At 44.1% G+C, this 13,035-nt stretch overlaps 1 protein-coding gene across 1 annotated transcript in view; it reads left to right on the plus strand.

The window, feature by feature from the left end:
• The window catches only part of shank3a (SH3 and multiple ankyrin repeat domains 3a), a 1,542,118-nt gene that overhangs the window by 505,565 nt on the left and 1,023,518 nt on the right, over window positions 1-13,035 (plus strand). The window contains exon 9 of the mRNA XM_086010558.1: window positions 2,849-2,926. Coding sequence (XP_085866684.1) covers window positions 2,849-2,926 — 78 coding nt within the window. The remainder of the gene's footprint in view (window positions 1-2,848; window positions 2,927-13,035) is intronic.

Below are 13,035 nucleotides of genomic sequence, written 5' to 3' on the forward strand. Positions count from 1 at the left end.
TGTGTTGGCTTTCAATTGAGGTATATCTTAGTGTTTTTATCTGTATATGTAATCTAGCTTTGGTAACATTGACCCACATTGTACCATCAAGAGAGGAATCTCAGTAAATATTCAACTGTCATCAAAATACTAACACTAAAGTAAATATTTTTTCATCTGAAATCTCAAAAATGAAGCCATCGTAAACAATTGAAACTCCACAGTGTGGTATATTGGGGCCTAGATTGTGCATCTTTCACTTGTGTATTGTCTGTCTTATAGGTAGCCTCTCAAAGTCCAGCTGCAAGAGATGGCCTTCTGCCACACTTTCCTTTGAGCTGACCTCAGGACAGGACAGGACAGTGAAACAGACTCTTTAGCGTGCATGTGTGTGTTTTTTGAGGGGGGGGCGGGGGAATACAGTTGTCTGCAGGAATTTTTGTTGAAACATGAAGGGACATGTCAAACAATCCCTGAGTGTTGCTGCTATCTACTCCCAGCTCAAAAGTTTTCTATGGCTAATGGATAGCATCAAGCCCACCCAAAAATGTAATTTTCACTCTGAGGATTGATTAACAATGTTCTTAATGGTGCCTTCTATTGAAGCAAAAGTTCAAGTGGCCATTTTGAGTAGGAAAGTGCCAATATTTGGGCCTGTAATGTATTCAGAATAGTTGGTTAATGAGAATGCAAGTTCATTCATCATAAATATACAACATAATGATTTCAGATTTTACACAGTGCCGGAGCCTGATGACCATCTTGATTGATAATGTAATGTCTTTACTTACGCATGGCCATCTTCAGGGAGCTACTGATTGGCATCCTAATGGAGACAGCAGCTTTCTGTTTATGGGACTGTTTGTACACCCATTTTGATTGAAGTTTGAAGCTTTGTCTTCAAGACAGCCACCTTGATAGGGCAGCAGTTTTCTGTTTGGGTGTGGTTTCAGCCTAGTTGAGGCAATTAGCCTCAATGCCCCAGGATTGTAATTTTAAAGAATGGCAGTGGGCTCGTAGGGATTTTGAGAATGTCAGCACGTTTTTTCATTCATTCTCAGGACGTGGGCATCGCTGATAAGGCCATCATTTAGTGCCCATCCCTAGGGAGCACCTTCACCACACGGACTACAGCGGTTCAAGAAGAAGGCCCACCGCCACCTTCTCAAGGGGCAACTAGGGATGGGCAATACATGCTGGCCTTGTCAGCGATGCCCATACCTCGAAAATGAATTTAATAAAGGGCTAGTGTGGGTTTTGGGGGTCAGCAAGAAGCACGGGAGTTTCCCATCAGTTGGATATAGCAAGAGTGTATAATGGTATCCTGTACTATTGCACATCTCACTGGTAAAAGGGCTCATTGCTTACTGAGAGGCCTCTATCCTACATACTTTGCATATAACTTTCAGTTTTGGTTTGTACCGAGCATGTGTTTGTCAATGGAAGCTGACTTTCCCATTGAGCAAGAGAAAATCTACCCGGAGATGACCCAACTATAACTGTAATGTCCAGGCTTTTTAAAAATTGTGCATCACCCCCAGTAGGTTTTCTGTAAACTCTTCCTTGATGTCAATGGCTGCCAACCTTTTAACGAGCTAAATGTTTGTGGTAGTGGTACGTAAGATTTTGAATAATTCCATGATCCATTGGCTGGATTAAGGAGCTGATATTTGGAGGAAGAAAAACCTACTTAATGGCTCGTAGATCAATGATGTGAGGCAGAGCAGAGCAGTTATCGACTGCTACACTATTTTCTGACCAACTGTTTTCATCTTTCGATCGGGTTTTTTGGATCCATTTGGTAAAAATATCAGATGTCATCCAGGCTTTGGCATTGGCCTCATAAGCCACTGTAGATGGCTCATGTTTTTTAAAGCATCATGGGTTTTTTGATCTGCCTATGACATGAAGCTGCAGCTCATGTGTTCCAGTCGATGAGGAGAATTGAAACGTGGCCTTTGTGTTGTTTACCCTCAGGTGTCCCTTGATGCATCATGACTGCTGCCAGGATACCAGGCATTCACTATCATGGTGTGCTGAGCATGGTCGCACACCAACTGCAAATTCACTATTTACATAAATATTTTGGACTTGGGAATTGGAAATACAATATCAAAATTTGCAGATAACACCAAATTGGGGGATATATATAATACTGAGGAAAACTGCGACAAAATACAAGACATTAACAAATTTGCAGAATGGGTGTATAAATGGCAAATTAATTTCAATATAGATAAGTATGAGGTGGTACATTTTGATAGGAGGAATAAAGAGACCACATACTCCTAGGAAAATAAGAGTCGAAACAGGGTAGAGGCACAAAGGGATCTAGGGCACAGGTTAATAAGGCCAGAAAAAGTGCAAACAAAGCACTTGGGTTCATTTCTCGAGGAATAAAATTCAAAATCAGTGAAGTTACGTTAAGCTTATAGTTAGACCAAACATAAGGTACTGTGCGCAGATTGGCAGTAAGATTGACAGACACCTCAATATCTCCAAAAAGTAATTGGAGCCACTGGCACTGCAATGGACATTTAGCTTAGTGGCTCCCTTCCCCAACACGCAAAAAGTAATCGTCAAATAATGAGAGAGGGTAATAAGAACATACAAGAATTTGTCGCAACAGGAAAAAACAATCAGACTCAGCAAGCTTTACATGCATTAAGACATTTCTTTAGCTCCTGATAGCTCCGTATAGTATACACATGGTGCTGTATTCCACTGTGTTTATTATTATATATATGGTGCCTACCTCCAGAGTTCAGCATATACAAATGGTGCTATATCCTTGTATTTATAATCTATCCATGGCCTTGTAAGATATATTCTTGAAGTATATGAAACTGACCTACTCTTTCCTTACCAGGAGAGCTGTGCGAGGGTCCTTCTATTCCGTGGAGCGAACAAAGAAGTTAAGAATTACAACAGCCAGTCCGCATTCCAGGTAGGGATGTATCAGCTGCGCACAATTACTGCATCCTACTGTGGCCAAGGGTTATACTCTTAGGTTCTTTTTGAAAATATGCTTTTATTCCAACTTTATTCCACCATGTGTATATTTTCTGTATAATACAGTACAGGGTAGTAATAATTATTACAGCTCAGTATTCTCTGTGTGAGTCAATACAGGATTATAACGTTCCCTACAGTTTGATATTCTCTATGTAATACAGTGCAGGAGGGTAATAATTACTACAGCTCGATATTTTCCATGTAATACGATGTATGAGATTAATACTTACTACAGCTCGATAAGAACATAAGAAATAGGAGCAGGAGTAGGCCATACGGCCCCTTGAGCCTGCTCCACCATTCAATCAGATCATGGCTGATCTTTGACCTCAACTCCACTTTCCCGCCCTATCCCCATATCCCTTGATTCCCTTAGTGTCCAAAAATCTATCGATCTCAGCCTTGAACATGCTCAACGATTCAGTATCCACAGCTCTTTTGTGTAGAGGATTCACAACCCTCTGAGTGAAGACATTTCTCCTCATCTCGGTCCTAAATGGCCGACCCATTATCTTGAGAATGTGACCCCAAGTTCTAGACTCTCCAGCCAGGGCAAACAGCCGCTCAGTATTTACGCTGTCAATCCCCCTCAGAATCTTACCTGTTTCAATGAGATCACCTCGCATTCTTCTAAGCTCCAGAGAGTATCGGCCCATTCTACTCAATCTCTCCTCCTAGGACAAACTTCTTATTCCCAGGAATCAACCTAGTGAACCTTCGTTCCACCCCCTCTAAGGCAAGTATATCCTTCTTTAGGTATGGAGACCAAAACTGTACACAGTACTCGAGGTGTGGTCTCACCAAAGCCTTGTACAATTGCAGCGAGACTTCCTTACTCTTGTACTCCAACCCCCTTGCAATAAAGACCAACGTATTGTTTGCCTTCCTAATTGCTTGTTGTACCTGCTGTGTAACAAGTTGTAACTTTCTGTGTTTCGTGTACAAGAACACCAACATTTAATAGTTTCTCACCATTTAAAAAATATACAGTATTGTTTTTCTGTTCTTCCTACCAAAGTGAATAACCTCACCTTTCCCCACATTATATTCCATCTGCCACCTTATTGCCCACTCACTTAATCTGTCTATATCCCTTTGCAGACTCTTTGTGTCCTCCTCACAGCTCACTTTCCCACCTAGCTTTGTATCATCAGCAAACTTGGATACATTACACTCAGTCCCTTCATCTAAGTCATTAATATAGATTGTAAATAGCTGAGGCCCCAGCACTGATCTTTGTGCACCCAATTAGTAACTGCTTGCCAACCTGAAAATGACCAGTTTATTCCTACTCTCTGTTTTCTGTCCTTTAACCAATCCTCTAGCCATGCTAATATATAACCCCCAACCCCATGAGCCCTTATCTTGTGTAACAACCTTTCGTGTGACACCTTATTGAATGCCTTTTGAAAATCCAAATATACTATATCCACTGGTTCCCATTTATCTACCCTGCTAGTTACATCCTCAAAAAACTAATAGATTTGTCAAACCCGATTTCCCTTTCATAAAACCATGTTGACTCTGCTTAATCATATTATGATTTCTAAGTGCCCTGTTACCTTTAATAATGGATTCCAGCATTTGCCCGACAACTGATGTCAGGCTAACTGGCCTGTAATTCCCTGTTTTCTCTCTCCCTTCGTTCTTGAATAGTGGTGTTACTTTGCTGCCTTCCAACCCACTGGAACCGTTTCAGAATCTAGGGAATTTTGGAAGATCACAACCAATGCATCCACTATCTCTGCAGCCACCTCTTTTAGAACCCTATGATGTAGGCCATCAGGTCCAGGGGATTTGTCAGCTTTTAATCCCATCAATTTCTCTAGTACTTTTTCTTTATTAATATTAATTACTTTAAGTTCCTCACTCACATTAGACCCTTGGCTCCCCATTATTTCTGGTATTTTTTTTTGAGTTTTCTACTGTGAAGACAGATACAAAATATTTGTTTAACTTCTCTGCTCTTTCCTTAGTCCCCGTTATAATTTCTCCTGTCTCAGCCTCTAAGGGACCCACGTTTACTTTTGCTACCACTTCCTTTTTACATACTTGTAGAAGATCTTACAATCTGTTTTTATATATCTTGCTAGTTTACTCCCATATTCTATTTTTTCTCTCTCTATCAATTAGGTAATCCTTTGCTGGTTTCTAAAACTCTCCCAATCCTCAGGAGTATTACACTTATTCGCAACATTATAAGCCTCTTCTTTTAATCTAATACTATCCTTAACCTCTTTGGTTAGCCACAGATGGATCACTTTTCCCTTTAAATGTTCACCATTGCTGATCTACCATCATACATTTTAATCTAATTTTCCAATCTACCTTAGCCAGCTCACCCCTTGTACCTATGTAATTGGCTTTATCTAAGTTTAATACTCTAGTTTCGGACTTAAGTATGTCACTCTCAAACTCAATGTAATAAGCTGTAGGAGAGTAATAATTACTATAGTTTGAATTTTTTTTATTCATTCATTTGATGTTGGCGTTGCTGGCAAAGCCAGCATTCATTGCCCATCCCTAATTGGCCTTGAGAAGGTCGCCTTCTTGAACCACTGTAGTCTGTGTGCTGAAGATACTCCCACAGTGCTGTTATGGAAGGAGTGCCAGGTTTTTGACCCAGTGATGATGAAGCAACAGCGATATATTTCCAAGTCAGATGGTATGTGTCCTGGAGGGGAACTTGGAGGTGGTGGTATTCCCATGCACCTGCTGCCCTTGTTCTTCTAGGTGGTAGATGTTGCAGGTTTGGGAGGTGCTGTCGAAGAAGCCTTAATGAATTGCTGCAGTGCATCTTGTACATGGTACACACTGCAGATATGTTGCACCGGTGGTAGAGGGAGTGAATGTTTATGGTGGTGGATGGGGTGCAGATCAAACGGGCTGCTTTGTCCTGGATGGTGTCGAGCTTCTTGAGTGTTGTTGGTGCTGCACTCATCCAGGCAAGTGGAGAATATTCCATCACACTCCTAACTTGTGCCTTGTAGGTGGTGGAAAGCCTTTGAGGAGTCAGGAGGTGAGTCACTCATCGCAGAGTACCTAGCCTCTGAGCTGCTCTTATGGCCACAGTATTTATGTGGCTGATCCAGTTAAGTTTCTGGTCAGTGGTGACCCCCCAGGATGTTGATGGTGGGGGATTCGATGATGGTAATGGGGGAGGTAGTTAGACTCTGTCTTTTTGGAGATGGCCATTGCCTGCCACTTGAGTGGCGTGTATGTTACTTGCCACTTGTCATCCCAAGCATGGATGTTGTCCTGGTCTTGCTGCATGCGGGCACGTTCCGCTTCATTATCTGAGGAATTACGTATGGATCTAAATACTGTGTTATCATCAGCAAACATCCCCACTTCTGACCTTATGTTGGCGGGAAGCTCATTGATGAAGCAGCTGAAGATGGTTGGGCCTAGGATACTGCCCTGAGGAACTTCTGCAACGATGTCCTGGAGCTGAGATGATTGGCCTCCAACAACCACAACCATCATCCTTTGTATTAAATATGACTTCAGCCAGTGAAGAGTTTTCCCCCTGATCCCCATTTAGTTCAACTTTACTAGGGCACCTTGGCATCCCAACTGTCCAGCCTTTGGCCTTCCATTCACCAAGACATTTCTGCAGCTACCGATCTGCTCAACCACACCCTCACCACCAATTTTGATGCCCTAGTCCCTATTAAAACAATCACTCTCTCTCACCCTTGCCGCTGCCTCATCTTTGCTCCCTTAAGTCCAAGGGACGCAGACTTGAACAGATGTAGCTGACAACTGGTTTAGCCATTCATCGTGTCAATCGCAGATAAGGCCATCTCTGACCACTTCCTCGTATTGCTCTCCACCCACATCCCGCTTCCCCCCCACCCCCCCCCCAACCCTACTTCCTTGTGTGACTACGAGTGAGGCAGGTACGGGGATCCAGGAGGTAGAGCTGGAGGAGCCGCAACCCTTGCTCTTGACCAACAGGTTCGAGGTTCTTACTCCCTGTGGGGACAGGAGCAGGGACTGCAGGGAGGATGAGCAACCTGGCCACAGCACCGTGGAACGGGGGGCCATTCAAGAGGGGGGAGTAAATAGAAATGTTGTAGTGGTAGGGGATAGTATTATTAGGGGGATAGATAGAGTTCTCTGCAGCCGAGAGCGAGAGTCCCAAAGGCTGTGTTGCCTACCCGGTGCCAGGGTTAAGGACATCTCCTCTGGGCTGGAAAGAAACTTGCAGTGGGAGGGGGTGGATCCAGTTGTCGTGGTCCATGTTGGTACAAACGACGTAGATAGGACTAGGAAGCCGGTTCTGTTAAAGGAGTATGAGCAGCTAGGGGTCAAATTAAAAAACAGCACCTCAAGGGTAATAATCTCTGGATTATTACCTGAGCCACAAGTGAATTTGGCTAGGACAAATAAAATTAGAGAGTTAAATGCGTGGCTCAAAGACTGGTGTGGGAGAAATGGGTTTTGCTTCCTGGGACACTGGCACCAGTACTGGGGCAGGAGGGAGCTGTTCCGTTGGGATGGGCTTCACTTGGCCAGTGCTGGGACTAGAGTCCTGGCGGATCATATAACTAGGGCTGTAGAGAGGGCTTTAAACTAACTAGTGGGGGGGAGGTTCCTAGAGAGCAAATAATAAAAATGACAACAGAGAAGGTCATAGACTTAGGTAGCAGTGGGGAAATTAAAAACCAGAGCGTGTCAGGAAGGGCCAGAAGGTATGGAGTAAAAGGTAAAGTAATAAAAAGGGCAAAAGCAGGAACTAAGTGTCACAAAACATATTTGAAAGTTCTCTATCTGAATGCATGTAGCATTCGTAACAAAATAGACGAGTTAATGGCACAAATAACTACATATGGGTATGATCTTGTGGCCATTACAGAAACATGGCTGCAGGGTGACAATGCCTGGGAATTAAACATACCAGGTTATTTAACGATCAGGAAGGACAGGCAGGAAGGAAGGGGAGGTGGGGTGGCTATGTTAATAAAGGAAGGAATCACTGTAATACAGAGAAATGATATTGGGTCAAAAGATCAGGATAATGAAACAGTTTGGGTGGAGGTAAGGAATAATAAGGGGAAAAAAACACTAGTGGGCGTAGTCTATAGGCCTCCGAACAGTTGCAACTCTGTTGGACGGAGTATCAATCAGGAAATAGTTGAGGCTTGTAATAAGGGAGCATCTATAATTATGGGGGATTTTAACTATCATATTAATTGGACAAATCAAATTTGGCAGGGCTGCCTTGAGGATGAGTTCATTGAGTGTATTAGGGATGGGTTTCTTGGGCAGTATGTAACTGAACCGACCAGGGGGCAAGCAACCTTAGATCTGGTCCTGTGTAACGAGACAGGATTAATTAAAAATGTCCTAGTAAAGGATCCCCTTGGAATGAGTGACCATAACATGGTTGAATTCCATATTCAATTAGAGGGTGAGAAGGTTGGATCTCAAACAAGCGTGCTAAGCTTGAATAAAGGAGACTATGAAGGTATGAGAGCGGAATTGAGTAGAGTGGATTGGGAAAATAGATTAAAGGGTAAGACGATACATGATCAGTGGTGTACATTTAAGGAGTTATTTTACAACTTCCAAAAAATATATATTCCACTGAGAAGAAAAGGGTGTAAAAGAAAAGACAGCCATCCATGGCTAAGTAAAGAAATTAAGGATAGTATTCGACTAAAAACAAGGGCCTATAAGGTAGCCAAATCTAGTGGGAGGATAGAGGATTGGGAAAACTTTAAAAGACAGCAAAAAATAACAAAAAGATTGATTAAGAAAAGGAAGATAGATTATGAAAGTAAATTAGCAAAAAATATAAAAACAGATCGTAAGAGTTTTTATAGTTATATAAAAAGAAAAAGGGTGGCTAAAGTAAATGTTGGTCCCTTAGAGGATGAGACCGGGAAATTAATGGTGGGAAATATGGAGATGGCAAAAACACTGAATGAATATTTTGTATCAGTCTTTACAGTAGAAGACACTAAGAATATCGCAACACTGGACAAACAGGGGGCTAAAAGGGGGGAGGAGCTAAACACGATCAAAATCACTAAGGAAGTGGCACTCGGTAAAATAATGGGACTCAAGGCGGATAAATCACCTGGACCTGATGGCTTACATCCTAGGGTCTTGAGGGAAGTGGCGGTAGGGATTGTGGATGCATTGGTAATAATTTTCCAAAACTCCCTGGACTCAGCAAAGGTCCCGGCAAACTGGAAAACTGCTAGTGTAACGCCCTTATTTAAAAAGGGCAGTAGACAGAAGGCTGGAAACTATAGACCGGTTAGCCTAACATCTGTGGTAGGTAAAATATTGGAGTCCATTATTAAGGAGACAGTAACAGGACATTTGGATAATCATAATTTAATAGGACAAAGTCAGCATGGTTTTATGAAGGGGAAGTCATGTTTGACAAATTTGCTGGAGTTCTTTGAGGAAGTAACATATCGGGTGGATAAAGGGGAACCAGTGGACGTAGTGTATTTAGACTTCCAAAAGGCATTTGACAAGGTGCCACACAAAAGAATATTGCTTAAGATAAAAAGTCACGGGATTGGGGGTAATATTCTGGCATGGATAGAGGATTGGCTATCTAACAGAAGGCAGAGAGTTGGGATAAATGGTTCATTCTCGGACTGGCAATCAGTAACTAGTGGTGTTCCACAGGGGTCAGTGCTGGGTCCCCAACTCTTTACAATCTATATTAACGATTTGGAGGAGGGGACCGAGTGTAACATATCAAAGTTTGCAGATGATACTAAGATGGGAGGGAAAGTAGTGAGTGAGGAGGACATAAAAAACCTGCAAGGGGACATAGACAGGCTAAGTAAGTGGGCAGAGATTTGGCAGATGGAATACAATACTGGAAAGTGTGAGGTTATGCACTTTGGCAGGAAAAATCATAGAGCAAGTTATTATCTTAATGGCAAGAAACTGGAAAGTACTGAAGTACAAAGGGATCTGGGGGTCCTGGTGCACGAAACTCAAAAGGTTAGTATTCAGGTGCAGCAAGTGATTAAGAAGGCCAATGGAATGTTGGCTTTCATTGCTAGGGGGATAGAATGTAAAAATAGGGAGGTATTGCTTCAGTTGTACAAGGCATTGGTGAGACCGCACCTGGAATACTGCATACAGTTTTGGTGTCCATACTTAAGAAAAGACATACTTGCTCTCGAGTCAGTACAAAGAAGGTTCACTCGGTTAATCCCGGGGATGAGCATATGAGGAGAGGTTGAGTAGATTGGGACTCTACTCATTGGAGTTCAGAAGAACAAGAGGGGATCTTATTGAAACATATAAGATTGTGAAGGGGTTGGATCGGGTGGATGCGGGGAGGATGTTCCCGATGATGGGTGAAACTAGAACTAGGGGGCATAGTCTTAGAATAAGGGGCTGCTCTTTCAAAACTGAGATGAGGAGGAACTACTTCACTCAGAGGGTGGTAGGTCCATGGAATATGCTGCCCCAAAAAGCTGTAGAAGCTACATCATTACATAAATTTAAAACAGAAATAGACAGTTTCCTGGAAGTAAATTGAATAAAGGGTTATGGGGAGCGGGCAGGAATTTGGACATGAGTCTAGGTTCGGATCGGTCATGGCCCTGTGGGTAGCGGAGCGGGCCCAGGGGCCGTGTAGCCTGATCCTGCTCCTATTTCGTGTGTCTAATTCTGTTAGATTCAGGAGATGGTTCTGTGATAGTAGATTGGTGGTTAGGATCAGATCAGCCATGATCTTATTGAATGGCGGAGCAGGCTCGAGGGGCCGATTGGCCTACTCCTGCTCCTATTTCTTATGTTCTTATGTTCCTTCTGTGCCAGGCCCTGGAAAAAACTCTCCCCCAACTCACTTACAACTGCACTTATGAAATCCCAACTGTCCAGCCTTTGGCCCTCCATTCACCACAATATTTCTGTAGCTACCGATCTGCTCATCCACACCCTCACCACCACTTTTGGTGCCCGAGTCCCTATTAAAACATTGAGGGGGTGAAATTGGGTGCCTTTGCGCCTCCCGTTAGCGCCCCCAGGAGGCACTAATGGGCCACAAATGGCTTTGCGACCGGGCGCAGTGCTGACATCGACCCCCGTCATATTTGGTGTTGCGCCCCGATCTCCTTTACCTGGAGATCGTGACATCATCACCGTGCACATCATCCCAGTAGTGCCCTGGACCCGAAATTGACTTCCACCCCCTGCAGCAGCGCCGGCCGAAAACACTGACAGCTGCAGGAAGCCTGCATTGGGCGGCCGGACACTTCAGGGGTGATGATTAAAGGGGAGGTGGCCGAGGTAAGTAAAAAAAAAAATTACCTTTCTTGTCCCAGTTTTTTTCGCGGGTTCCTGCCCACGATTGATAGCCCGGCACTCTGCTGATCGCATGGGATCGCGGCTGCCTTGGTGGACCAGGTAGGTACTTTTTATATTGCAGAGCCTGCAGTGATGGCCCTTTCCTTTAAGCCTTTGAGCGCGGCAGTGCTGCACGGCTCAGTGTGCAGCGCTGCTGAAGTCTCCGCCCCGCCTGCTGCCGATTACGCTCCAAGAAGGAAATGGAGCACTTGATTTAGCGTTCCACTTCCTTCTTGGAGTGCAAACGGCAAATTTTTCAAAAGTTTGAAAGCCTGGTGCTAACATTTCAAACATTTAAAAATTAGCGCCCCAAATGGGGCGATAGTGAATTTCTCCCCCTTACTCTCTCTCACCCTGGCCGTTCCCCCTGGTATGGCCCTCATCTTCGCTCCCTTAAGTGCAAGGGATGCAGACTTGAACGGATATGGCGGACAGCTGGTTTAGCCATTCACTGCCAGATCTGGCTGGACCACATAAAGCATTATCGGGTCCTGCTCTCGTCTGCCAAAATTACTCATTATTCCAGAATCATTCTGGAATGCAAAGAAAAATCCCAGCTTCTATTCTCTATTGCTAACTGTCTTCTTAAACCCCTCTCCCTGTCTCCTCCACCCTCCACAACAATTGTGAGCAGCCCATGGACTTTGTCTCTGAGATTGAGACCATCTGTTCAGCTGCCTCTGCCACTTCCCTTCCTTCCCCTAGCCCACTGGGCCAAACTTCCTGCCCCAGCCCTGAACTCACATCGTTTTCCAGTTTCTCTCCACACTTATCTTGTCCATGAGACCCAATTCGTGCTTCCTTGACCCTATTCCCACCAAACTGCTGACCACCCAACTTCGTTTTCTGGCTCTCATTTTAGCTGACATTGTTAATGGTTCTCTCTCTCTTCAGGCACTGTCCCCTCTCCCTCAAATCTGCCATCAACACCCCTCTCAAAAAACTAACCCTTGACCCCTCCGTCCTTGTAAACTACCGCCCCATCTACAACTTCCCTTTCCTCTCCAAAGTCCTTGAACATGTTGTCACCTTCCAAATCCGTGCCCGTCTTTCCCACAATTCTATGTTAGAATCCCTCCAATCAGGTTTTCACCCCTGCTACAGTACCGAAACGGCTCTTATCAAAGTCACAAATAACATCCTTTGTCACTGTGACAAAGGTAAACTATCCCTCATCGTTCTTCTTGACTTGTCTGCAGCCTTTGACACGGTTGACCACTCCATCCTCCTCCAACACCCCTCCAGCATCATCCAGCTGGGTGGTACTGCACTCGCCTGGTTCCATTCTTATCCATCGAATTTTAGCCAGAGAATCACCTGCAATGGCTTCTCTTCCTGCTCCCATTATCTCTGGTGTCCCCCAAGGATCTATCCTTGGTCCCCTCCTATTCCTCATTTACACGCTGCCCCTTGGCAACATCATCCGAAAACACGCATCAGTTTCCACATGTATGCTGATGACGCCCACCTCTATCTCACCACCACTTCTCTCAACCCCTCCATGGTCTCTAAATTGTCAGACTGCTTGTCCGACATCCAGTTCTGGATGAGCAGAAATTTTCTCCAATTAAATATTGGGAAGACTGAAGCCATTGTTTTCAGTCCCCACCACAAACTTCGTTCCCTGGCCACTGACTTCATCCCTCTCCCTAACATCTGTCTGAGGCTGAACCACACTGTTCGCAACCTTGGTGTCATATTTGACCC

Source organism: Somniosus microcephalus, chromosome 17 (assembly GCF_052327205.1).
Source record: "Somniosus microcephalus isolate GS21.2 chromosome 17, FLI_Smic_1.0, whole genome shotgun sequence".
Classification (NCBI taxonomy): domain Eukaryota; kingdom Metazoa; phylum Chordata; class Chondrichthyes; order Squaliformes; family Somniosidae; genus Somniosus; species Somniosus microcephalus.